This window comes from Rhamphochromis sp. 'chilingali' (assembly GCF_963969265.1).
Source record: "Rhamphochromis sp. 'chilingali' genome assembly, chromosome: 4".
NCBI classification, from domain to species: Eukaryota; Metazoa; Chordata; class Actinopteri; order Cichliformes; family Cichlidae; genus Rhamphochromis; species Rhamphochromis sp. 'chilingali'.
Window position 1 is genome coordinate 32,491,414 of NC_137948.1, and position 26,792 is coordinate 32,518,205.

Here is a 26,792-nt window from a genome sequence, read left to right on the forward strand (position 1 = left end):
GTACATACTGGGGCATGTGTTCCTGTTGTTAGGTGGGATGTGGGTACTTATAGATTTTTGTTTGTTAAGCTCAGGGTGGAAATCCTTCAAATAGCTGCAAGTCCCCAGTAATGTTTCTGGGTATCTGTGGGAGTCTAATGACCTGAGGTCACATTTATATTACATACTTAACACACGCAAAATTACACATGATGGTTTTCTCTTTGTGGTTTCTACGTCTTCTCTGGAACAGCACTTAGGGAAGTAAGTAGAGGGCTACTTTTCTCTTTGTATAAATTTGGATTTATGACTTGGCTTTATAGCAGACAGGCAAACACAGACAGATGCAATAGATGTGGGTGAATTAAACTAAATGTTGATATCAGATCGATACTTTACGGTCAGTATGTAGCCTACTGAATTGTAATAAAATATTGTTTTTAAACTCACAAAATATACCTCAAATATGCACTATGAAAAATGTCTGAATATAATAACCTTTTATTGTTGACTGTCACATCTGTTTTATTCATAGCCTACAACACATTTAAAATACAGAACCCGACCAAGTGCTTTAAAATTTACATTCCAGCTCTCCAAAAAAACAAATTTCAAAATATATGAAAAGCTGAAAGGTGTGTTTTGTTGTGTTAACTAATTATTGTGGAAAATAAAAATGCCAGTGGTCATTAAAATCTGTTCAAAATTTGCAAATTGATGATTCATCTCATGTTTGTAGGTTACAATTATCGGTATTGGTATCGGTACACTGGCCCTGTATTTGCTTGGTATCGGATCCCAGAATCTGCGGTGTCACTTGGCAGATGAACACAAAGAGTTAAAGGACAAACTCCACCCACACCATCGCGTCATCGTCGACCTCTCGCAGGTGTCACGTCCAGGTTCTTTCCACTTAACTCAGAGTCAGTGAGGTGATTCACACAAACGCAAAAAGACTTTCCTTCCCAGCTTCCCGGATAAGGCGTCAGTCTGGGCTTCTGTGGAAAGTTTCTAAAGTTTTTCTTGTTGGACGCTGAGGAGCGAAGAAAGGAGGGAGCTCTGTGAGCGCTTCCAGAGGCACTGCTGCGCTCTTCACACGGATCAGTCCGGCTCCGAGCTCCGGGATGGCGGCCGTGAAGGCTCTGCAGCAGTGGTGCCGGATCCAGTGTGAGGGCTACCGGGATGTCTCCATCACCAACATGACCACGTCCTTCAGGGACGGACTGGCTTTCTGCGCCCTCATCCACAAACACAGACCCGATCTCATGTGAGTACACCTGGAACAGGACCGGAGAACGAAAGCAGGAAATAAGTGAAACTTATTGGCTGCACTCCTGACTTGTCTGTTGACAACACAAAACTATTTTCATGGAAGATTGAAGTCAGTGATTTTGCTTCCGAGTTTAATGGCAGAGTTTCGCTTTTTCTCCTTCTCTTTGTGTTATTTTGTCAGACACAAATCTGAACATTTGCTGATCTGTAGGAAGCAGGAGACGAAGCTGAGCTGTGACCCAAAGAGCGTTGCAGACACGGTCACTTATGGTTTTCTGGGGGGTGATTTCAAGATAGCACTATTACATATCTGCACTCGATTTCAATGCTCAGCATGTCTGCGTAATGGAATTGGGCATTTTACAAATCCCTGTGACTGCTGCTGGCCACATGTGTCGTGTCCAACTTTGTGATGATCTGTCCTCAGAAACGGTCCCATTTTAAACTATGTGCCCTTGATAAGTTCAATTCGAGTCGCAACAGAAACTAAGTTTTGTAATGTCATCATCACAATTGGACAATGAGCTACATTATTATGTCTACGTTTAGAGTTAGTTGTACTTTTCCAGTACCTACTATAAAAATCTGAGGACTTGCACTCTTCACTGCATAAGATTTGCAAGATTGATGCCCAAGCCTCTAAGCAGTATTTTCTCATCATCTTTAACTGACTCCTGGCCAGTCACTCTCGCAGAGATGCCTGCTTTTGTTTCAGCAAGGCCATTTGACAGAAAAGACACAGCTGCTGTAATCGCCTCATTCCAGTATTTATGGCGAGCCAAAGCAGAGCGAAGGCGCTTGCCATGTTTACATGAGCCGCAGCAGTAAACAGTGGCTGAAGGCTCAGTTTCAGCGTGCTCAGTCGTGACCGTGTGATTAATGCAGGCTGAACCTCATGTTAGTTTCAGATCTTCAGCGTGGGATCAGTGAGGCAGGTGTCACGCTGCTGTTGTGATGTATGCAGAAGTGAGTCAGCAATGCATGACTGCATAACACATGTTAGTCTGCGCTGCTTCAAAACTGAAGACTGCAGGAGGGAAGTTGATTTACGTGTTTTGTAACTTCTGGGTTTTTCCTGCTCTGTTGCAGCAAATTTGATTCGCTGAAGAAGGACGATGTCTATGAGAACAACAAGCTGGTAAGACACGTTTCCATTCTGGATGCTCACACTTAACTTTTTTTTTTTTTTTTTTTTTACAAACTGATTTCCTGAATCCAACAAAGGCTCCCTTAACCCTCCCCCTTTTTTTTATTTTGTTCTTGAATATGACAATGCCAGCTTAAGACTGAAGCATGTCAGCAGCTATTTGATGGATTGAAATGAACTTTTAATATGAACATTCCTGTTTTGGAAATAATGAATCCCTCAGCCATGGCTACTTTGTAACTGACCACACAAGCTTGCATTGTCCTTAGTTTCTCAATCAGACCCAGCCCTCATTCGTCACATCTAGTTTTATAAAAACCCAAGATGGTGAAGGTCAGAATATCCCCACCAACTGGTGACTGCATGCACTGTTTATACAGAGTCTATGGTTCTGCATTGCCATCCTGTAGACTCTTAGTATTGTTAGCAAAAATTATAGAGTTTATTGATTTATTTAAATAATTAAAGTAAAGCTGATGGACAAAAATCACCACCCTAGTTATCATTTATGATGCGAGTTAATAAATCAGTCTGTTTTTTGAAAACCAGTTTGCTCTGAATGTAACCTGTTCCAGTCCCAGCCCAGAAAACTATAAATACGTCCTCAGTTACAGGAGCAGGACGCAGAAGGGCTATTTTCCAACCACTGTCAAGTCACTAAATAAATCATGACTTGTTCCTTTATTTACTTTTGTTTTTATTCCATTGCCAGACAGATGCTCTTATTTTTGCCTTTGCACATATCTAAAATATGGTGATGCCATGTGACAATAAATCTGAATCTAAGTCTCAACCATAGACTGTATATAAAAGATGACATCATCCAAGGCAGCCATGTCATCATTTAAAAAAATAAATCCTTAGCTGTATCCACAAACTGTAAATAAAAGATGGACACAGCCACTTTGGCTAATGAGTTTAAGCTAGTTTTTGTTGAAGCTGTTTTCGTGGTGTGTGGTGCTGTTTGCTCACCTGATGTTAACTTGTACATCCCATTTATGAGTGAATTCAGTCAACGGTAACTATTGATTTCTTTTTTACCTGCGTGTTAGTTTTCCAAATACTTTCAGCGACATCTGCTGATCCTTATCAGTGGATGGGGTTTTTGGCAAAATAAAAGTAACTCTGCCATCTGTGTCATTAGAAAGCACAGGTATATTTGTTATTTAGAAAGGATAGCATGACTCTCTCTTTTGTGAGAATGTCCTGGCCAAGACAGACAGCAGAAAACCAAAACAAAACCAGTCTCTGTGGGATGAAGAGTAAAATATAAAAACAGACACAATTTATAACCTCAAACATCAGTGGAAATTGTCTCGGGCCAAAACACAGGGCCCAGCGCCATCAGACTTAGTTGATTTTCATCCTTCCTCCCTCCAGGAGGAGGAAGCTGCAAATATGAGCGTTCTTTGTCCAAATTCAGTGTGAACATTCAGGAAAGACTGAATGAATAACACTTGGAAATGTAGACAATAACATCCCACGCTCCTTTCTTTTTTGATGAATGTAGGTCAGTAAGAATGAGTGAAGCAAAGCGAGAATAGCTTTTATAATGACACTGATAAGCTAGACCATCTGACCTGAGTATACAACCTCGAATCGTGGGGGAAAGCTTTAAGGTTTGTAATCGGTCTCAGTGTTTTATGACCCAGCATACATGCAGTATACAGCATACGTGATGCGTGCATATAAATAACATAAAAGTTGAAGCAGCCAGTGTCTGTCTGGGCTCAAAAGACAGATCAGGCTGGACTCTGAAGTAAAAATACAGTTTCATTTTCAGTTCTTTCACCAGTTGTTGAACTGTGATGACTCTCCTCTATAAAAGGAGTCATGAGTTAACTCCACTTCATAGCCCTGGACTTTAACTCTTTTGCCCTGTGACGCCTGCTAGGGAAAACCCTTGTCTCTCTTTTCTGTCATATTTCAGGCCATGTCCAGAACAAAGGTTTGGATCAGAAGTTAGTGAGGATGATCGGCTTACTAGGACTACCCTTGTAAAACCCTGGTACCTATGCAATGGTCTTCAAACCACAGCTTTATTGACGGTGTCAAAGCTCGACATTAAGGGTGCGGGGGGGATAGTTAATGATACATGAAAAGTTCAGTGTTGCTTATCTGACATTGAAGAACATCATCATATTTATATAACCAGCGAGGAAGCAGGTAATCTTCGTGGGGTAAATGAACCATGACCACAGGAGCCACACCTGTGCCCCTGATAGTGTTTGAGATTTACAGCTGAGTGTGCAGCTCCTCTACACAGATGAAGCTCAATACTCCAAGAAAACAGACTTTAAGTTAGTCAGCTTGAGTTTAAGACACAACTTCGGTTTACATCAGCACCGTGGGATCTTGGGTAATTGTGGAAATAACGTTCAGCATGGGCGAGCAGAGAAGTGGTGGCAAAAAGCAGACTGCTTCAATGCGGGCACTTTGCATTCTTCACTTACTTTTTCTTCACAGATTCTTCATTGTTAGACTGAACTCGGGGAGTGCCAAGAGCTCGACATGTCAAAACGCCTGCTCTTTGGGCCAGCAGAGAATAAAGCTAAAGTGCGGGAACTGTTTGACGCTGCTCTGGGTTTCAGCTCAAAGCTGAAACAACATGTTGGGCAATCGAATAAGAAAACACTGTAAGAGATTAACAGAGTGGCTCTCTTCATTATCTGATTACCGATTAAACAACGACGCTGGTGCTCGTTGGCCTGCCACTGCTTGTTTCTTCCGTGGAATTGCTGGATGTTAGTGTAGTGTGCAAATTCTTGATTTATTTCTCACTAGTGACTCACATAAAGGGTAGAGGGAATAGAATTCAACAAAATCCGGGTTGGTGATTTGTATTTGACGTAGATAGGAACAGTAGAACAATGAAAATGGTTTGTTCACACTATGCAAACATCTCTTCCTCTTTCAAATTAAACTTGTGTTGTCTGCAAACCTCAGAGAATGCATGCATTTTTGAAACAAATGCCCACCTTTATCATCTTTTGCTTTTCTTTGGGACATCTAAAGAACACAATCATGTTTGGTGTCCTTAAAGATCTAGAAAGTCTTTCATAGACATCACACAACGTAAGCTTTTATGATTTATAAGTGCATTGCATTCGTCTAGATTTAAAACCCAAAGTCTTGTTTCTTTTCTCACTGGATAAAACTGGTTTTATCTGCAGGCGTTCAGTGTTGCAGAAGAACAACTGGGAATTCCAGCGCTGCTGGATGCAGAAGACATGGTGGCACTTAAGATTCCTGACCGCCTCAGCATCCTGACTTATGTCTCCCAATACTACAACTACTTCCACGGACGCTCCCCGAGTGAGTATTAAATAAAGTCTTACTGTATCCCTCTCTGTCCATCTGCACACATCTCATCTGTTCATCTGTCTTTGCATACAGTCGGTGGAATGGCGGGTATAAAGCGTCCAGCCGACGGCCCCAGCGATGAGCCGTCAGGGAAGAAGAACCAGGCTGTGACGTCTAAGGTGTTTCCCTCTTCTAAGCCTGCCAGAGAGAACAGCCCTCCCCCATCCTCCAACATCACAAAGCCACTTCCTTCCCCAAATCAAAACAAAACTTCAACACAGGTAAAATTGAATAGTTACTATTACATTTCTAAATTGGGGCGGAAGTCTAAAAGTAATTCATTTACGAAATACTGACCAAGGTTGTGTACGTTCATCCACGTCAACGATGACCAAATAACTACAGACAGGTCACTTGGTCTGTGTCAGCAGATGATTACCATGACGTCAATGTAGTTACTTAAAAAAAAAAAAAAAGGCCCACATTGCGTGACATCAGTTAGTTGTAACGGCTGAAGTCCCCTCTTGTCCACACTCTTTTCTCTCTTTCTTTCTTCTAGGAGGTTGTGGTTGGAAAATCTCAGGCAGGCACCCTGAGTAGCACATGTGCATCCTGTCATAAGCACGTTCACCTGGTGCAGCGACATCTAGTGGATGGGAAGCTTTATCACAGGAACTGTGCAAAGTAAGATGATAGGAATGCTAATGTTGGCGCCATTTAGGTCCATTATGTTTATTCCAAGTCTGCCATTAGAACAGGGAAAGACTGATTTGTGTAAGAATGCTAGAGAATTATTATACTTATTTTAGTTTTTCTTATTAATTATTGTATTTGTAATGCCTCTATATAACTCAGTTTTTATTTTTTAATCGCTTGTATTAAGAAAAACGGTTAAAACAACTAAAAAATATTCCAGTTTTCCTTTCTCATACAGTTTAACTAGTTTAATAATTGAAAAACACATTTAAATATTTCAGAAGTCTCTTAATCAGATAAATCCATGGATTTTGTTAGCTATTGACTGCTAGCTCTGCCGCTACCTAGTTAAACTTAGCTAGTTTCTTCTTAGCAAAGACTATTTTACTTTTCTCATTAAATAAAAAGCTTAAATTGTTTTATTGTTTGTTCATTTTTTGATATATTGTTTTTTGGTTTTTTTTTTTTACATAGGACCTTAATTTGTCCTGCTTTTTCTATCATGAGGAAAAGAAAAATGAGTAGCTTTAGCAAACTAGCCAGAACACTGTTATTGCTAAATGTAGATTTTTTTTTTTTTTTTTTTTTTTTGTAAATTGCAAATGTTACACATTTCTATGAATTCAGAATGTTCATTTATTAACATAAAATGTTGAATAGAGTCAAATTGAGCTTAATTTACGTTTTGAACCAATACAGTCTTCCTGTAGCTTGGGTTTGCAGGTTAGCATCATTATAAACGAGGTGTATTGAGGCTAAAATGGCACCAACCGCAGGTTTATGTTCCTAGTTTGTGACTATGTTCCCTGTTGTAACCTGTGTGTGTGTTGTACTTTCTCTCTCACAGGTTGCTGTCATCTGCAAACACAAGCACGCCTCTTCAAGATTTGACCCCAAACTCCTATGTTTCCAAATTCACTCCTCTTAAAGACTCGAGTAAACACAGTACACCTGCTCCTACTTACACATCCTCCAGTCTGAGTCCTTCACGGGTGTCGGAGAAACCCACCACTCCCAAGTCCACTTCTGCGTCCCCAGCCCCCTGGGCTACATCATCTAACTCTTCGGCCAGACCCACAGCTTCACGTGACACTACTACCACTGTGACCCCATCTATCAACACCAGGCCGGCTGAAACTCCTCGACCCTCGGCAACCGCTGCCAAGACACTCCAGTCCAAGCTCAAGTTCTTCCAGGAAGATAACACGGCAAAGGTGGAGGAGAAAAAGACTTCAACCTTCAATGTGGACATAAACAAAGGCCAGAGTATTGGTGGTAAGGCACAACAGGCCACGGCAGGGAAAGCTGTTACTGTGGTCATAAATGTGGGTGGTACTGGAAAAAAAGAGGTAAATGAAAGTTTGGACAAAGGTGGGAATACAGCTAAAACAACTGGCACTGGCTGGAAGGTGAAACAGGAAGACGAGAGTAATAAGTCAAAAGCATCAGCAGCAGCCTTCATCTCCAAAAAACTGTCTGAGGAAAACAACAATAACAACAAAAAGCAATCGTGGGCGACTACAGTACTAAATAAAACTGAGAAGTAAGTAATCTAACTTGAGACTCACAGAAACATGTGATTACACTTTGTATCCTGCTCTACCCTGACCTCTACTGGTGAAGAGAGGCATTTAAGTTGCATTCTTCACCTCTATTTAGATCTCAACCTAAAGTTGAGACACCAAAGAAGGAGAAAGAGGGAGTTGGAGGGAAGGTGAAGCTGAAAGTGAACCCATCGATCCTGTCTGACCTGCAGTTTGAAGACACCACGAACTCTTCTGAGAGCCCGGGCAGTCAGAGCGGGCTCAAGGCCAAGACTGCAGACAGGGCACCCTCGAAGACGGGCAGTACATTACCCAACACATCAGGTTAAACTTACACACTTTACAAGCAGAGAGTTGATACACAAGGTCTCACACACACTTTTGACACACATTTGACCTCTGACCTTTACATTTCACATCTGCCTTTCTTCCAAGTTGACCCTGAAATGTGTTCTGTCTTTAAAGAAAGTATTGTTGAGAGAAAGAGAACAAGCTGCCTAGTTAGAAATCTACTATAGTATAATTTTATATACAATAATCTCAAGTTATTTACAAATCAATACATATTATCCATCACCTACTCCTACATTATGTTTGTGTATAAAATATGATTTCCTTATATATAAATGCTGCCCAGAGAGTGAGCTGCCTTGGTTTGTACTCCCACAGTGCTTCTTATTAATAATTTTATTAATACTGTGTCTCTAATCTGCTGCTTATATGCTTATTTGGGAGCTACTTTGGGTGTAATATCATCCTTGGCTTTTGTGCTTTTGCTGTCATTGTTGTAAAAATGCCATTTAACAAATAGCATTTACAACCAAACAACAGAACTAGGAACTGACATTGACTAGTGGATGTCTAATGAGGGAACTGAACTGGTTTCAATTGTTTTTGTTTTTTTTGTTTTTTTTTTTGTTGTTGTTTTTTTTCCCCGCAGCAGTGAAGGAGACTGAGACTCCTGCAGACTGGAGGTCGAAGCTCAAGCCCGTCTCCAAAGAAACCAAGTAAGACTTGTTTGATTGATTTAATTGATTCTTACTTCTTATGCTTCTCGTTGAGTCCTTTTCCTTATTGACTCGTGCTCCTGATAACAGCAGGGAGTGTATGTACGTGGGTGGCCTCTCAGCATATCGACATCGTGAGGCATTAACTGTATGAGCCCCCCCCCCCCCCCCCCCCCCCCTCCTCCTCCTGATGTCCTGTCCATCCATCCATCGTGTGATCCAGTCTTTCATCCGTCTCACCAAACATTCCTCCCACAGGAAGCCTGTACCTGCTGCTCCTCCAAATGTCTTGGCCATCATTTGTAGTCAGAGCTTTCAGTCTCTCCTCTTCCGCCACATGCATGTGAGCCCCAAATGGTGTCGGGACTGAGTAGAGTCCTCCGTGGTGCAACATATGCTCAGTGCTTGGAGTTCCTTTTCCACGAATGACCTTTCCTCTCGCTCTCATGAATCAAAACTGTAGCAAGACGGGGAAAGAGTCTAGTCGTAGGTTAATCGAATCCTCTCCATTTGTCCCTCTTCCCGCCCACAGGCCTGCTGGCCCTTCCACTAAACCAGGGTCTAATGAGGCTCCGAAGACCTCAGAGATTTCTGCGAGGCCTTCCTCTCAGTTTCCCAGCCTGAGTATTTCTGTCACTCCACCGAGATCAAAGGGTAAGAGCGTGGTCATAACCAAACATTTACAGGAAGAAGCCTTCCTAACAGTTTACTGTGAGTCGTGCCTTTCTAATTTTTATCCGTTCTTAGCTTTGTTGGTTGATTTATTCTCTGCTTTTTATCTCCACCTTTTTTTTTAGGATTACAGGAGGGTCTGAAAGGGCAAACAAAGAATGGCACCAAGTCAGAGACAAAGAAGGTAGTGGGTCTCTGAAAATAAGTTTGCCGTAGCTTTTTTTTTTTTTTTTTTTAAATGAGCATGTCATTCATGCACTTTTCTCTGCATCTGTTTGCGTCTGTAGATGAAGCCAGACTACATTCCCAAAGAGGACATCACGAAGGAGCTTGAGGAGATTGAACAGAATTTAAACGAGCTGGAAAAGAGGGGAGTCGATCTGGAGGTGAAGCTGCGCAAATGCGAAGAAGGTGGGATGCACGCGCCAGCTGTGTGTTTTGTGAAGGCTTTTCAGTCAGGACGTGCTGTGAATGTAAGAGAAATCTTAATGTATGTGTCTGGGATTAACTGTGTGCTCTGTGTTCCTCGTCAGAGGGTGACGATGACACTCTCACGGACGAGCTCATGGTTGAGTGGTTTGGTCTGATCAGGAACAAACAGTTGGCCATGCGTCGGGAGTCTGAACTGGTCTACATGTGAGTAGACACACACACACACACACACACTCTCACTCAGGAAGGGGGCATGCCACTATTTAGCGATTAGTGAAACAGACTTGTGGCCAGAAGGTTGACAGTGTGAATTCCCAGTGTCCTCCCTCCTCCGAGTCACTGCAGGGTGTCCAGCTAACCTGCCTCACCCCTTCCACCCCCACCAACCCCCGACTGTCTGCAGTGTCCACACAAGTGTGAAGCACGACGCTGCTGAACACAACAGCGACAATTCCACTGAAAATACTAATTTGATAAATAAATGGTAAAGACGGATATAACACTGACTTGTAGCTATAAAGCATTTCCAGACATTTTATTAGGTACACCTTGTCCGTAATGGGTTGGACCACTTAATCCACTGTACTGGATTAAGATCCTGTGACTGCGGAGGCCGTTTGAGTATAGTGAACTCGTCATGTTCAAGAAACAAGTTTTAGGTGGTTTGAATTCTGTGACATGGTGTGTTATCCTGCTGACACTGGTTATAAAGGGATTGACATGGTCAGTAACAATCAGTAAGATGGGCTGTGGTGTCTACACAGTGCTCAATTGGTACTACTTCCACCATCAGCCTGAACTGTTGAGACAAGGAAGGATGGATATGAGGTGCCGTAAGGGACATTATTACTGAAACGCTCTCACACACACAACTGAAACGCTCTCACACACACAACTGAAACGCTCTCACACACACAACTGAAACGCTCTCACACACACTACTGAAACGCTCACACACACACAACTGAAACGCTCTCACACACACAACTGAAACGCTCTCACACACACTACTGAAACGCTCTCACACACACCACTGAAACGCTCTCACACACACCACTGAAACCAGAGGCATTTCTGCTGAACAGGAAGTTGTTTCCTGACAAGGAAACTGATGGAAAAAGTGGTATATTTCAAAACACTACAAGGATTTCTACTCAGCAACCTGCTAGTACAGCAGTCCCCAACCTTTTTTGCGCCACGTAAACAATATAAAAAATAAAAAAACGATAAATACCATGAAAACCATAAATAGAAATGTGTTCGAATTTTTGTGGAGGAATAAAACCCATTACATAGAAAGATCTCAGCTTGTGAAGGGATACAACAAAGGTGGTATCAAAACTCCAGAATTGGAATTTATGGTTGGCACCCTTAGAATTAAATGGTTAAAATCTTGTCTGTCACAGCCAGACTCTACTTAGCTCCACATCCCATGATTCTTGTTTAATAAAATAGTATACAGGATTAGAATTTATTCGAAATGTGATTTTGCGGCAAATAAAATCCCCATAAAGATATCAAACTTTCCAAAACAGACGTTGCATTTTTGGGAAAATGAGATTTACCCACAACTTCTCCCCATAATTCAACCTTATGGAATAATAGGGTAATAACACTTAATCAAAAATCAATTTTCAAGAGTGACTGGTTTGAACAAAAATATTATATTCATAACAGATTTGTTGGATGATAACGGTGTCATTCTAAGTTACACAGACTTTTCAGAAAAATATTGTCTAAACTGTTCTCAAAGAGAATATAACAAATTTTGTGAACTGGTCCCACTGCCTCTGCTTCATTTGATTAAAATTTTTATGATATACAATAATTTCTCATCAGTGCTCCCAAATTTATTGCTAGGGCAATGTCAGCTGTTTGATAAAAATGCAATAAGAAATTTGTTAGTAGTTTCTTCAAAGACAAAAATTTCATAGTTACAACAGAATGGTTACATGGCATGGTTCTAATTTAGTTATTTCATATACACTGGATAAAGCATACTAAAAATTTATGAAATAGCCTATTCTACCTAAAGTTAAAGAAACACACTTTAAACAAAACTAATACTGTGGCAGAATTTCTAAAAAAAGAGATTTGGCTTTGAGGTGGATCAGTGTTCTTTTTGTACTGATGAAAATGAAACCCTAGAACATCTTTTTTTTTCCCTATGCCCTATCACACAATGTATTTGGTGCAACTTAAAAAATTGGATTTCCCTAAATATTAATGATGTGCCACTGTTTGAATTACATCATAATTTTTTTTATATGGATCATCTAGCATTGGATGTCTCAGACATTATTAACATCATCATACTTGTTGAGTATTGCAGCATCGACAGCGATCAACTCGAAGGAAAATGACGACGGAGGCAAAAATGTCCTTAATATTTTTGGGAACTTTATTCCTTTTTTTTTTTTTTTTTTTTTTTTTTTCTAAATGATAGGGAACTTTATTCCTGATCAACATGCGGCAAAACTTTTCTCATGGGTGCCATTTTCGTTGTGGTATACTTTTTTTTTTTTTTTCTTAGGGGCGTGATAACGCAGCATCCGTGCTCTTACAATGAAACAGTGCCTCCTTGTGGTGGCAACTAAAATACTGTCTCTGTTAAACCACAGTAACCATAATGCAGTTAAACACTGTACAACATGAGTACACACAATGAATATCTTAACAATACTTTTGAGTAAATATCATATCCATTGTGCTAAATGGAGGAACGCTAAGCCTTCTCTCCCTGGTTTTTTTGATGATTTTAAGATATTTTTCTTTGCTAAAAAAAAGACAAAAAGCACATATGCCAAAAAAATAACCAGGATAATGCACGTCTCCCGCTATTCTAAATTTTGACTTATGCTGAGGCTAATATATTGTTAAGTAATGCAGCTGTCTCACTAAGGTCCAGAATCGATTTGTTCCACGATTCGATTCAATTCAATTCGATTTGATTATGGGGAATTTTGACAGTCAGAAATATTATAATTCAGATCAGTACATTTACATATTTTTGTATTTAAAAAAAGGAAGCTGACACACGCAAGACTTTATCAAAGGTGTGAGCATCACAGCAGATGCCTTTGTGTCAAAGTAGCTGAAGATAAAGCACATAAAAACATGAAGGTGGTTTTCCTGGCCTGGGATTTTATAAAAAATATTCTGCAGTACATCAAAAACGAAAGAAAACCATTAACATATGAACGTTACCTCTGACGTTACAGCGGTTTTATTAGAGACACGGCTAACATTTTGCATTTTGCATAATTTTAAAAAGTTTAAATTTATTCAGTATTGAACGGCAGAAATTAGGTTTTCTTTTCGGAAGTATGTAAAATGAAAAAAAAAAAAAAACAGCGGCCGACTGCGCTGTAAACAACAGTAGACTTGTGCATAACAAGCAAGCGAATAATACAGAAAACAGATTTTTAGACGGGAAACTGTTCTTGAAGTACAGAGAGAAAGAAAGAGAGAGAGAGGGCTGTGCATGACGTGCGATTTTTATCGTGGTGGAAGCAAAACAGTGAGGGAATTCATGACGATGTTTATGTGAAGCGCAGTTTGGATCTTCTTTTGCTGCTGGTTCAGTCAATATTGTTTGGAGAGAGATAAAACTAACAGCTTTAGAATTGGCGCAAAAACGGCGTGAAAACAAAGCGCGGACCTGCCGACAGATCAGAGTCAGCGAGCTGTCGGCTTTCAGCCCCAACCGTGTCCGTGCTGTCGGGTGAGAAAGGCGACATCTCACTGATTCTGATCCGCGGATCCGCGCTGTGTGTTTACGTCTTTGTGCAGAATAGGGTTGCCAACCGTCCCTTAAAAAACGGAATCGTCCCGTATTTCGAAACAAAAGTACACGTCCCGTATTGAGCTAATAAGGGACGCACTTTGTCCCGTAATACAGTGAGAATCAAAAGTAGTCTATAACTTTTAATGGAATTAACACTTTGTTTGAAAACATAATTCCCAGCCCCTCTCCTGCTTTGTGACCAATGAGCTGACAGCACACTTATGACAATTCGAGTATGACAATTCAGATTACCGCTCATCTCATTGGTTGAGGAAAGGTCGCTTACGGAGAAAATACCGGAAGACAACCGATGACTGTCGTGTTATTCAATTATACGCGGGTCCACTGTACGATTCATAACCACACTTTATTTTCTTGTTCTTGCTCTGCCCCCACATAACATAACATTCTATACAGAAACACACCGGTCTCGCCCTCTAGCTGCCATCAGCCTAACTACACTGACCGGCTGCATTAACATCTACTGTACAATGCAATTACACCACATCTCCCCTTTCTAGAATCAATGGGTAGACTACCATTGACTCACCAGACCTTAGAGGGTTATTCTGCCTCTGTGGCTGGAAGGTCTGGTCCTGCGCTTACCTGTAAGGAATACTATATAATGAAAATCTTAACTCTAATTAACCCGTTAAGTAACACAAATTCTTACATGCTAACTTGTCACACCCCCTGCATTTCCCAACTTCTGAACATGCATATTTGAAAATGACAACCTTTTAGCTTTTACACTTTTACCCATATTGTGCAAACAATACTACGAAAGAGGGGTATTCTTGTATAAAACAGTCCTTTCCATCTTATCCGTTATAAGTCCAATCTGGTTGGTCTCACAACCACTCTTCCGGATCTGGTTCTGGGTGTAGATGGAAGCTCTGGAGAAACTGTCTCTGGCATGTCCGTGGAGCACTGCTCCCCGGCTTCTGCAGATTCTGGCTCCCCATTATTGCTCTCAGTTTGGTCTGGAGAGTGTTTCATGGGAACAAGATGCCGACGATTCCGCCTAATTGTCCCACGAGGTCCCTCCACGAGATATGATCGTGGTGTGGAGTGGCTGCCAATAACTGTGCCGCTGGCTCTCTGGTCTGTTATCCACACTTCTTGGCCTGGAGTGAGCCTGTTGAGGCTGCGTGCGCGATGACGAAGGTTATATGACTGTGCCTCTTTAGTCCTCCTCTCCTTTTCCCTCCGGGTGACAGCCACACTATCAGGAAGTGCGGGGTCTAGCAGAGATGGCAGTATTGGCACTGTGGTGCGAAGCCGTCTCCCCATCAAGAGTTGGGCTGGACTATAGCCATTCTGCAGTGGGGTGGCTCTGTAAGCGAGCAGAGCCAAGTGTGGATCAACAGCTTTCCGCAATAGATTCTTGACAGTCTTAACTGCTCGTTCGGCTTCGCCATTGCTTTGGGGATATTTCGGGCTGCTTGTAATGTGACAGAAGCCATACACTTTTGCAAATGTCTCAAAAGCTGCCCCTGAAAACTGTGGCCCATTATCTGTTACCAGCTGTTCGGGGATCCCATGTCGTGCAAAAATCCCTTTGAGATGATGGATCGCGTCCTCTGACCTTGAAGGTGTGAGAGGGGCAATCTCAACAAATCTTGAGGCATAATCCACGACAAGAAGGTAGGTTTTCCCTCTCAGCATAAACAGTTCGGCTCCTAGCTTTTGCCACGGCCGCCCCGGATACTGTGATGGCATCAGCGGTTCTGTGTGGTTTTCTCTCACTTGGCAACATGTCCGACAGTTAAGGACAAGCTCATTTATCTGCTGGCTTAGCCCTGGCCACCAAACCGACTGTCGTGCTCGCTGTCTGCACTTAACCACTCCCTGGTGACCTTCGTGCAGTCTGGTGAGCACATCAATTCTCATAGTTGCAGGTATAACCAACCTGTCCCCTTTGATTAGCAGACCATCATGTACGGTGAGGAACGCCCGTTCTGCCCAGTACAGTCTTAGCGCTGGTTCGCTGTTGAAATGTGTGGGCCATCCTTCCTCACACAGCTGCATCACGCGAGCACATACGCTGTCCCTCTCCAGCTCTTCTCTCAGCTGCTCCAAGAAATTGTTGCTAGCTGGCAGATTGTCCATCAACATGTCCACGTAAATATTTGTGCTCTCCAACAACTCCTTGTCTTGAAGTGTTTCTTTTGCTTTCACTGGAGATCGTGAGAGCGTGTCAGCTGTCCACAGGTGTTTGCCTGGTACATGCGAAATCGAGTAGGAATATCGCATGAGGCGCATCCTAAAGCGTTGAATTCTGGGAGGGAGCGCATCCAGAGTTTGTGCCCCCAGCAGACTTAGCAGCGGCTTATGGTCTGTCTCCATTTGAAAGTGTTTGCCAATAAGAAAGTTGCGGAACCGCTCACAAGCCCAGGTCAGACCTAAAGCCTCCTTTTCAACCTGAGCGTATCTCTGTTCTGTTGCAGTGAGGGAGCGTGACGCGTAGGCAACAGGTCTCCACTCCTCATCCCATCTTTGAAGCAACACACCCCCTAAGCCATACGATGATGCGTCCGCTGACACCTTGCAGTCACGGCTTGGGTCATACATGGCCAACACTGGCGGTGATGTGAGCGCATCCTTCAGGTTCTGAAATGCTCTAGCCTGGTCAATGTCCCATCTCCAGCAGTTTTTCTTAGACAGTAAGTCTCTTAGAGGTTTGTCCCTCTCTGCGAGCTGTGGGATAAACTTTCCAAGCTGGTTAACCATTCCCAGAAAGCTCCTTAACTCACTCACACTTTGTGGCTCCTTCATCTCCCTCACAGCCTGGGTCTTGCTTGGGTCAGGGCTGATACCGCTGGCTGAGAGAACATGCCCTAAAAACGTCACCTGCTGTTTCGCGATGTCGCACTTGTTAATGTTTAGGGTGATGCCAGCTTTTTGGATCCTGCCCAGCACAGCGTGTAGGCGAGAGTCATGCTCCTCCTGCGTTCTGCCCCAGACCAGCACGTCGTCCATGTGGCAAACCACCCCTTCCATACCATCTGTGACCTCTGTGACCATCCTGTTCTGGAAATGCTCCGGTGCTGAAGCAATCCCAAAGGGCAGTCTCTTGAAGTAATAACGCCCAAACGGTGTGATGAAAGTGGTGTATTTGGCTGAGTTTTCCGTCAGAGGTATCTGCCAAAACCCCATGTTAGCGTCCAGCTTGCTGAATATGCTGGCACCAGCCAATCTGCCCAATGTTTCCTCCACCGATGGCAGTATGTACTTCTCTCGACACACCGACTCATTGAGGTGTGTAAGGTCGACACATATGCGTACATCTTCTGTCTTCTTCGGTACCACCACCATGCCTGAGCACCAATCAGTTGGCTCCTCAATCCTGCTGATCACCCCTAGTTCTTCCATACGGGCCAGCTCCTGCTTAACTTTGTCCATCAGAGGCAACGGGATTCTCCGTGGCGTCTTCAAGGAAAAAGGTTGAGCTCCAGGTTTCAGTTTGATGTCGTACGGCTGACGTACTTCACCGAGACCACTGCACAGCTTTGGGTAGCACTTTTTAAGCGTCTCTATAGTTATGCTCTCCAGACGAGCCACAAGCTCCAGCTTGCTAATAGCAGGTCTCCCCAGCAAAGCAGTGTGCAGGTGTCTGATGACAAAGACATCCTCAAGTATTTCTTTGTCTCCCTTCCTCAGTGCAAGCTCACTGACACCAACGACATCCAAACGACTCCTCCCGGGACCCAGCAGAGCCTTGGTTGATTTGTGGAGACTGGGGGGGTGGTTGTGTCTGTAGAGCTCCTTAAACACCTTAAGGGGTAGGACTGTCACATCGGCACCTGTATCAATTTTAAATGACACGTTTTTGTTGTTTATGCTTAAGTCGACAGTCCACGGCTCACCCTCACACTTAACACTGCCCAGGAACAAACCGTGTTCATCCTCTTCAAGCTCATGCACTGTTTTTGGTGCCCTGCATACACGCCTGTAATGTCCTTTTTTCCCACATGCATGGCATTTCACTTCATTCGCTGGACAATCCTGCTTTGAATGGGATGGAGCGCCACCACATTTCTGACAGGTTGGCCCTTTTTTGCCGTCTTCTCGGAATCTACATGTTTTAGCTTGACGACTATCAGTCTGGAGTAGTTTGGTTCTAACAGGCTTACGACTGGTTTTATGCACTCTATCTACCGACTTAGCATCGCTAGCCTCACCTCTAGAGTCACCTCGCAAGGAGGATTGTTGTCGCTTTACCTCTTCACTTTGCCTCGCCATGTTGATAGCCCTCTGCAAAGTCAAATCTGGGTCAAGCTGCATGCGTTCTGACAGCCATTTGTCCGTGAGACCGACAACGAGCCTATCCCGTATCAGCTCATCATGTAGCACTCCATAGTTGCAATGTTCTGCTAGTGCATACAGTGCTGTCACAAAAGCATCCACTGTCTCATTGTCTCCCTGTCGGCGCATATTGAATTTGGCGCGCTCATAGATCACATTTTTCTTCACAATGAAAAAAGCCTGGAAACCATCACGTACCCCCTCGTACGTTGTCCTTTGCTCCGCTGTTAAACTCAGACCGCGAAGCACATCGTCCGCCTCATCTCCCATGCAGTAAATCAACGTGTTGACTTGGTTTTCCTCCGAGCTGACGTTCAAATTACTGGCGAGACGGAATCTCTCGAACCTCCGTATCCATTTGGACCACTCCTGCGGTTTTGAAAAGTCGAAGGATTCCGGTGGCTGGATGCTGAATGTCGCGCTCGGCCCCGCCGGTGCTCTCTGTGCAGTCTCATCCGCCATATTCTCCCCTCGTTATCCCGCGAGCTCCGCCAGACACAGGTTCGTTCAGTCGAGGTTATATGGATCAGTACAGGACTTCTGACACCATGTCGTGTTATTCAATTATACGCGGGTCCACTGTACGATTCATAACCACACTTTATTTTCTTGTTCTTGCTCTGCCCCCACATAACATAACATTCTATACAGAAACACACCGGTCTCGCCCTCTAGCTGCCATCAGCCTAACTACACTGACCGGCTGCATTAACATCTACTGTACAATGCAATTACACCACAATGACCACAACAACAAGCATGGCCAACAGGGAAACAAACGCCGACACTGCGGTGCAAGTCTCGGACGGCACACTGTGCGTCCATAAAATGAAGGTTATAACAGAAAATCTGTCGCTCGCTCTCTCTGTCTTTCACTCACACAGACACACCACCACCATCAACTTTGCTAAATTGCTAATGAAAAACATTGATCAGGCAGCTGTGATTGAGCAACAGTGTAAATCCAACTATTTTCACGGTTGTTGTGGTCGTGATAATTTTGTGATGCCACATCGAAAAGGCTCGGATGAGCTTTCCAAAGTTCTACAAGTTGTACCTCCATCGCTTGTGTCCAGATCACACGCTGCACAGCTGTGCTGCAACGTCTTTTTCACCGACGTTTACGTGTTTGCGCGTGAGCAGCTGCGGTGACACCCTCACGAGCGATTGATGATCGGGAGCTGGTCGTGAGGTGTTAATCGCTTCTCGTTACCCCACGTATACTACACGACGCACGATGAAGGCCAAAATCGGGCTGATCACCAAATCGGTCGCACGACTCAAAAATCGGCTCAAAATGGGCCAAAAATCGCACAGTGTGAGCCCAGCATTAGAGCAGCAATGTTTGTTCGCTCAGAGAAAGGGGAAAAAAAAGGCTGCAAAAGTACAGGGAGGAATGGGAAAAGGAAAACACCTGGCTGGAAAAGTGCACTATAAAGCGCACTGCACTGTGTGCTGGCGCACTTTTTCCATAGGCATGCTTCTATTGGTGGGCACATGAAGAACATGAGGGGCATGAAAGCTCGGGGAACCCTTTACCAATTTTTTGTCCGCCAGGCCACGGCAGAAGCAGATATGGTATGTAAACACTGGTTTGTTTTTTTTAAACCCTCTGGTTAAGGTTAATATGGGCATGTGCAGTGAATATCAGGGCTATGTGGCCAGAAGTGTAATAATATAATTTATTTTGTGTAATAAACAACTGCAAGGATAGATGATTACAACAAATTGATGACTAATACATAAAAGTAATACATAGATGAATAATGATGATGAGTTAAGATGTGTAATCATGGGAACAAGTGGGTTTACAAACAGGAGCAGCTGATTAGCATTAGAAAAGCTGAAATAATACCTCAACTGAAGCCAACTGTACTAAATGCACTAAATGTGCACTGTTACAAGAATATTTTTCGTTCTATTGCTTTCTATTAATTTATATAATTTTAAGTTAAGTAGGACAGAGTTCTTTTAAAGAAAGATTTACTTATATTCTCAAAAGTTAAGCATGACAGGCTTCTGTTTAAGAAAGAGACCTGTTTTACTGTGTTAATGTTGTCATTGTGAGCTAAAAATAAATGGCTAAATGATCATTTGTTTCCCATATGGTCATATCACAAAGAATATGCATCTGCTTAAATCAAGTTCAAGTCAAATGGTTAAAAAATAATTTCACACACAAAAAAAGAGCTACCACACTGGGAAGGGTGAAGACAACTGGGTTGCCCGGCCCTGGCCACGAGGTGTCCCTTATTTATTTTTCAGGGAGTTGGCAACCCTAGTGCAGAAGCCGTGTACCTGCTCTCATTTACTGTCTTAGCTGTTTGGTGGTTGTTGAAATTTTGTGAGGTTTCACCAGAGATTCTGGCATTTCGGGTAAAATAAATTTATATTAAAAAATCGATTCAGGATTTTAATGAATCGATTTCACGTTATCCAAGCCAGAATCGATTTTAATCAATAAATCGATTATAAAAACCCACCCCTAACTAACAGGTTGCTGAGTAGACATCTGTGTAGTGGTTTGTTTGAAATCTAACACTTTTTCCTTCAGTTTCCTTGTCAAGAATTACCTTCCTGTTCAACTGAAACACCTTCCTGTTCAACTGAAACACCTTCCTGTTCAACTGAAACACCTTCCTGTTCAACTGAAACGCCTTCCTGTTCAACTGAAACACCTTCCTGTTCAACTGAAACACCTTCCTGTTCAACTGAAACACCTTCCTGTTCAACTGAAACACCTTCCTGTTCAACTGAAACGCCTTGTTTTTTCAGTAGTGTGTGTGAGAGCTAAAATTTCAGTTGTGTGTGTGTGTGTGAGAGCGTTTCAGTTGTGTGTGTGTGTGTGAGAGCGTTTCAGTTGTGTGTGTGTGTGTGTGAGAGCGTTTCAGTTGTGTGTGTGTGTGTGTGTGTGAGAGCGTTTCAGTTGTGTGTGTGTGTGTGTGTGTGAGAGCGTTTCAGTTGTGTGTGTGTGTGTGTGTGTGAGAGCGTTTCAGTTGTGTGTGTGTGTGTGAGAGCGTTTCAGTTGTGTGTGTGTGTGTGAGAGCGTTTCAGTTGTGTGTGTGTGTGTGAGAGCGTTTCAGTTGTGTGTGTGTGTGTGAGAGCGTTTCAGTTGTGTGTGTGTGTGTGAGAGAGCGTTTCAGTTGTGTGTGTGTGTGTGAGAGCGTTTCAGTTGTGTGTGTGTGTGTGAGAGCGTTTCAGTTGTGTGTGTGTGTGTGTGAGAGCGTTTCAGTTGTGTGTGTGTGTGTGAGAGCGTTTCAGTTGTGTGTGTGTGTGTGAGAGCGTTTCAGTTGTGTGTGTGTGTGTGAGAGCGTTTCAGTAGTGTGTGTGTGTGTGTGTGTGTGTGTGTGTGTGTGTGTGTGTGTGAGCGTTTCAGTAGTGTGTGTGTGTGTGTGTGTGTGAGCGTTTCAGTAGTGTGTGTGTGTGTGTGTGTGTGTGAGAGAGCGTTTCAGTAGTGTGTGTGTGTGTGTGTGTGTGTGTGAGAGAGCGTTTCAGTAGTGTGTGTGTGTGTGTGTGTGTGTGTGTGTGTGTGAGAGAGCGTTTCAGTAGTGTGTGTGTGTGTGTGTGTGTGTGTGTGAGAGCGTTTCAGTTGTGTGTGTGTGTGTGTGAGAGCTAAAGTTTCAGTAATAATGTCCCTTACGGCACCTCATAGATGGATCCATGCTTTCATGTCGTGTACCCCAAATTCTGACCCTACTGTCTGTCTCAGCAGAAAGTGAGACTCAAGCCAGGCGACATCTTCTATTGTCCAGTTTTGGTGAGCCTGAGTGAACCGTAGCCTCAGTTTTCTGATCTTAGGTCACATGATCGGCACCCAGTATGGTCTTCTGTAGCCCATCAGTGTCAAGGTTCTCTGTGTTGTGTGTTGATCATCATACCTCGGTATGTAACAAGTGGTTATTTGTTGCCTTCCTAATGGCACGAAGCAGTCTGGCCCTTCTCCTCTGACCTCTTCTCCCAGAGAACTGCCGCTCACTGGATATGTTCTCCTTCTCTCTCATTCTCGTGAACTTGAACTTCAGCAGGTAGTTTTTTCCATACCTAACTCCATTCAGTTGCTATCACGTGATTGACTATTTGCATTAGCGACCAGATGAACAGGTGTACCTAATGAATATGTACATAGTACAGTATACCCTTGTCAGCCACTTCATTGGGTACACCTATATTTTTAACAGAGTGGAAACTTATTCTTAAAGCTTTTGTGTCAATATGTCAACAGCTAAGGAAACAAGAACTGAGAATCTCAGGGGGAGGTGGAGGCCAAAACAGAGCTGTTGGGAGTCTGAATGTCAGATTTACATTTGTCAGGTGGTGCGAGAAGACTTACACACCTGCTGGATGCATAAACATGCATCTGTTGCCAAATGATGTTTGAAAAATTCTGACTAAGATACAGAATTATCCCAAGAACTACCAAATATGGAGAGGATGACGCAGTGTTTTTCTAAAAACGTTGAAAGTTTCAGATGTGTCGACAATAACACGCGAGGTCTCTGTGAATGTGTTTAAGGTGGACCATCTTAACCTGCTCTCTAAAGGATATACTCTTTAATAAAGCCGTGAATTAGGTGTCATCTCTATTTTCAAACATGTGCAGTGGAAGAACCCAGGAGCTGGAGGAAGAGCAGCCCACTGTTGAGCAAGAGCTCAGGAGGCTGATGGAAAAACCAGGTGAGGTTTAGGGATGAAACTGAGCAGAGTGCACAACAGGGGGAAAAGGAAAACCGACCGCTGATCTGAGCATGAAGTGTGTGTGTGTGTGTGTGTGTGTGTGTGTGTGTGTGTGTGTGTGTGTGTGTGTGTGTGCAGAACATCTGAAAACATCCTGGGACAGGAAGAAAGAACAGGAGCTGATGAAGAAACTGGTGGCGATTGTCAACGATAGAAACGCTATCGTGGATGGTCTGGATGAGGACAGACTCAGGTGTGTGTGTGTGTGTAAAAAGTTTGGATTTGATAATGTTTAACTCCAAACAGAGTTAACTGCTTAAAACTCAAAGATATTAAAAGCATCGCACGAGATGACTGACTATACTTCTTATCCTGTGTCACTTCTGTGACTGTAATCTATCAGCAAATCAACCATGTAGCAAATGCATTACAAATATAACAGTTTTAGTTGTGTATTGAGGAAAATGTCTTGTATTTATTATTTACTTTGTCTTAAATGTAGCAAATCGGCTTAAGCTTGTTCATCAGTACTTTTGAAACAGCTTAACTAGAGAAAAAAAACAACTTGAACGTCGGCCCTCTGGGACACTTTTTGGCTTATTTTGACATTTTGTGGACTAAGTACGACGTAATGAAACTGATTATTTAAATTGCTCTAAGTGTAGCGTTCAGTTGCTGACTAACCTGTCTGTCTTCTGTGTGTTTCTGCTTCATCTTCTCAGGGAGGAAGAGGAGGACGAGCAGCTAAACAAGATGATGCTGGATTTCAGTGAGTGCCCGCACCACCTCCACAGCCCCCCCCCCCCCACCACCACCACCCTGTTCATTAGTTATCATAACCTCAGTGTCACTGCAACTTAGTTGGCTTATAAATTATCCAATTGAGGATTTCCATCATGGACACCTCTAATTGAAGTAGATAGAATTCTGTGTGTGTGGGGACTCGTGGTGCATTTTTCATTTTTTTTTTTTTTTTTTTTTTTTTTTTTAAGGGTGCGCCTGGGCAATGTTTTCATCTCGTTTGATCTACTGACTGCTAATGGAAAAAGCATCAAACAAAATGCTCCCCCCTCTCTTTTTGTCAGCAGCATCCCTATTAGACAAATGGATAATGCAGCTGCTTAATTTGACCCTCTGATAGAGCAGCGTTGGATCCGGCTTCATTTGCAATTCATGACCGGCAAAGCAAGGCTGAAAATTGAGGAGATTTATTGAACTTCAGTGAAAGGTCATTACATTGCAGCGAGCGAACGCCGACCGTGGGCTAAAGACTAGCCATTTCAGTTTTAATGTATTCATAAAGTTAATGCCAAAGTTTCACAATTCGTTCTCACTCAGAGTGCAGTTGTGTGTCCGTTTACACACACGTGCCGTGTCCCATGCGGTGGAGATGTGGAAAATCTCCTGCTTTCCACTGGATGGCAGGCGTCAGGACATCCGTAGTGGTGACTAAGTCAGACTTTTGTGTCTGCAAGATGGCTGCAAATGTGGGGCTTTCTGAATCACGGTGCAATATTAAAGACCCTTAAATGGGCTCATGAAAGGAGCTGTTTAATTATGTATACAAAATAAAGCCCACTTAATAATACAGTGACATTTTAACATTTTTATCTGTCCCCCAATACTTAGTCACTCACAAACAGCTCCTACATGCTGTTTCATCCTTTAAAATCATTTTAGCCAAACTACATTGGACTTTCTAAATAAATGCTCAGAAGGATTAAAGTTGCTTTTCGGGGATATTAAACGATTTCCTTTTTTCAAAAACACATTTACAATTCGCCATCTTGTGGGTGGCTCAGTCGCCTGAATCATGACTACTACTGTGTGAACAGGATGTCTGTCGATGCTGATGATGCTCAGACTCTAAATCTCTTCAAGAATCAGGTCATAGTGCAGCTCTGTGCCTTTAGCCTATCGGGATATTTTACTTATATTAATTATTGGCAACAACCCTCTTCGTTTACCCCCCATTTTGAACAAGTTGTTTTAACTCTTCTTCCTATTGAGGCAACTTTCTGCTGATTGACTGTCCCTTGCAAACAGAAGGTCTGGACAGAAAGTGGGTGGGGCTCCTGCACCTACATTGAGAGCAAATAAAGCCAGTGACACTGAAACATGAACACAGTTTGTCTCACAGGATTGTTTGAAAACATGAAAATTCACCATCATGACAGTGTGTTCTTAATGCAATGTAATAACTGTTTTGTTTTGTTTTGTTTTCTTTATAAAGTAAGAATTTGAATGATGTCTCTCTCTCGCTCTCGCTTTGATCACACAGACATTAAGAAGGAAAAGGAAAAACCAAAGAAGGAAAAGTCAAAGTCTCCGATGTCCAAACTGTTCGGCTGGGGAAACAAGAAGGAAGCGTGATACTCTGCAAAGCCCTGCTGCTGTTGCTGTTTTCTTTCAGTCTTCCTTTGATGTTTGCGCTGCTTAACGTCAGTGTGCTCAGCCTGTGATTTGCGGGATAACACGGATGCTGCGTGCGTTTGAGTGTACAGCATGTGCAATCTGTCGTTCTCGGCACTTGTTGAAAGATGCCCTTCCCTCTGTCAGCTGTGTCACTCAAGATCTGACGCTTCTCCTGCCTTACTCCACTGTACACACACACACACACACACACACACACACACACACACACACACACTTACTTACAGCATCGAGGGGTTAATGACTCACTAGTCGTGATGTGATTGGGTTCAATGTTCCAGTTGTTAGTTTTAATCCCCTTCTAGTCTTAATCTGTCTCCTTAATGCTGAGACGTACACACACACACACACACACACACACACACACACACACACACACACACACACACACACACACACACTTGCTGTCTGCTTACATCTCGCTGTTTGTGCATCTCATTGAAATGTTGCTTGTATACAATAACACTGATACAAGTGGGAGTCAAAGTCCTTCAAACCCATCATGAAACAAGCCACATCAGCAACGTCGGGGTCGCTGTCTGAGTCTGTTTACTGCATTTGGACAGTGACCACTGTGCTTCTTTAGCTATGTCTTAATGATATCTAATGGCGTTTTCTAGATGAGTGGTTCCCAAAGGGAGGTCATAGGAGTAGGATGTCTGAGTCAGAAAAGACACAGTCACTACAGATAAATATGAAAGCTGTAACGAGGGCTGCTTTTATGGCTCAGTAGAGGGAAAGGATGCGTGTGGTTTGCGTCATGTGACCTGAACGTCTCATAAATACTCAGTCGTTTGCCCGTTTTTATTTGTTTTTGTTTTTATTGAGCGCATGAAATGCATGAAGTGGTCCACATTGGACCTTGATTTGTACATGTTTTAATAGTTCTGAGCCAAACTGACTGTGTACTGTCTGAGTGCCATAAATTGATGTAATTCTGAAGCAACTTTTTAATTGTTTTGTGTGTTATGACCAGATGTTGTGTGTATGTTTATGCTCTCATCCCCTTGGTGGCTGTCTGACTATTAAAAGGAGAAACTTGCCTGGGTTTTAAATTAATTGCTGTTTTAAATATTCTTACTTTAATAAAAAGATGGTAAAAATTAACGGGCCGTGTTGATGTAGTTGGTGAATGCGGTGCACAGTGAAACTCAAGTATTAGTAATAAGCATGCCTGGGTCACCACTATGGCTCACCTGGTTTAGCTGGAAACCCATCCTATACTGAAGGCTGGACCCCTCGCTGTAGGGGCCTGGGTTTGAGTCCACCTCAGACCATTTCCTGCGTGTTGTTCTGCCTCACTTTCATGTCTCCTCTCTGCAGGATCCTATTGAATTGGGGGGGGGGGTAATTTATTTAACCAAATAATTTGACTTTATTTTTATTTTTTATAATGTACTGAATCATTTTCATTACCAAAACTAAACAAAGCAAAGTGAAGTGCAGTGTCTCTGTAAAACCACCAGGAGGCAGCATGGGCCTTGTCATGTCACCCTCGCTCTCAGTATGACATCCGTTTCATATCAGTACAGGCACCG

At 42.9% G+C, this 26,792-nt stretch overlaps 1 protein-coding gene across 2 annotated transcripts; it reads left to right on the plus strand.

Moving 5' to 3' along the window:
- Positions 1 to 26,296, plus strand: micall2b (mical-like 2b). Of its 2 annotated transcripts, none has more exons than XM_080880912.1 (17): positions 1 to 243; positions 719 to 1,246; positions 2,341 to 2,389; positions 5,572 to 5,713; positions 5,795 to 5,982; positions 6,261 to 6,385; positions 7,245 to 7,940; positions 8,057 to 8,265; positions 8,885 to 8,948; positions 9,481 to 9,602; positions 9,746 to 9,804; positions 9,908 to 10,031; positions 10,154 to 10,256; positions 22,748 to 22,821; positions 22,960 to 23,074; positions 23,544 to 23,590; positions 25,103 to 26,296. In XM_080880912.1, exons 2-17 carry the CDS (start codon positions 1,104 to 1,106, stop codon positions 25,192 to 25,194), a joined length of 2,352 nt encoding a protein of 783 aa, XP_080737038.1. In that variant the 5' UTR covers positions 1 to 243; positions 719 to 1,103; the 3' UTR covers positions 25,195 to 26,296. The 2 variants fall into 2 exon arrangements, with proteins under 2 accessions (XP_080737038.1, XP_080737037.1); XM_080880911.1 differs by having other exon boundaries at positions 2 to 243; positions 8,882 to 8,948.
- Positions 26,297 to 26,792: the final 496 nt, after the last annotated feature.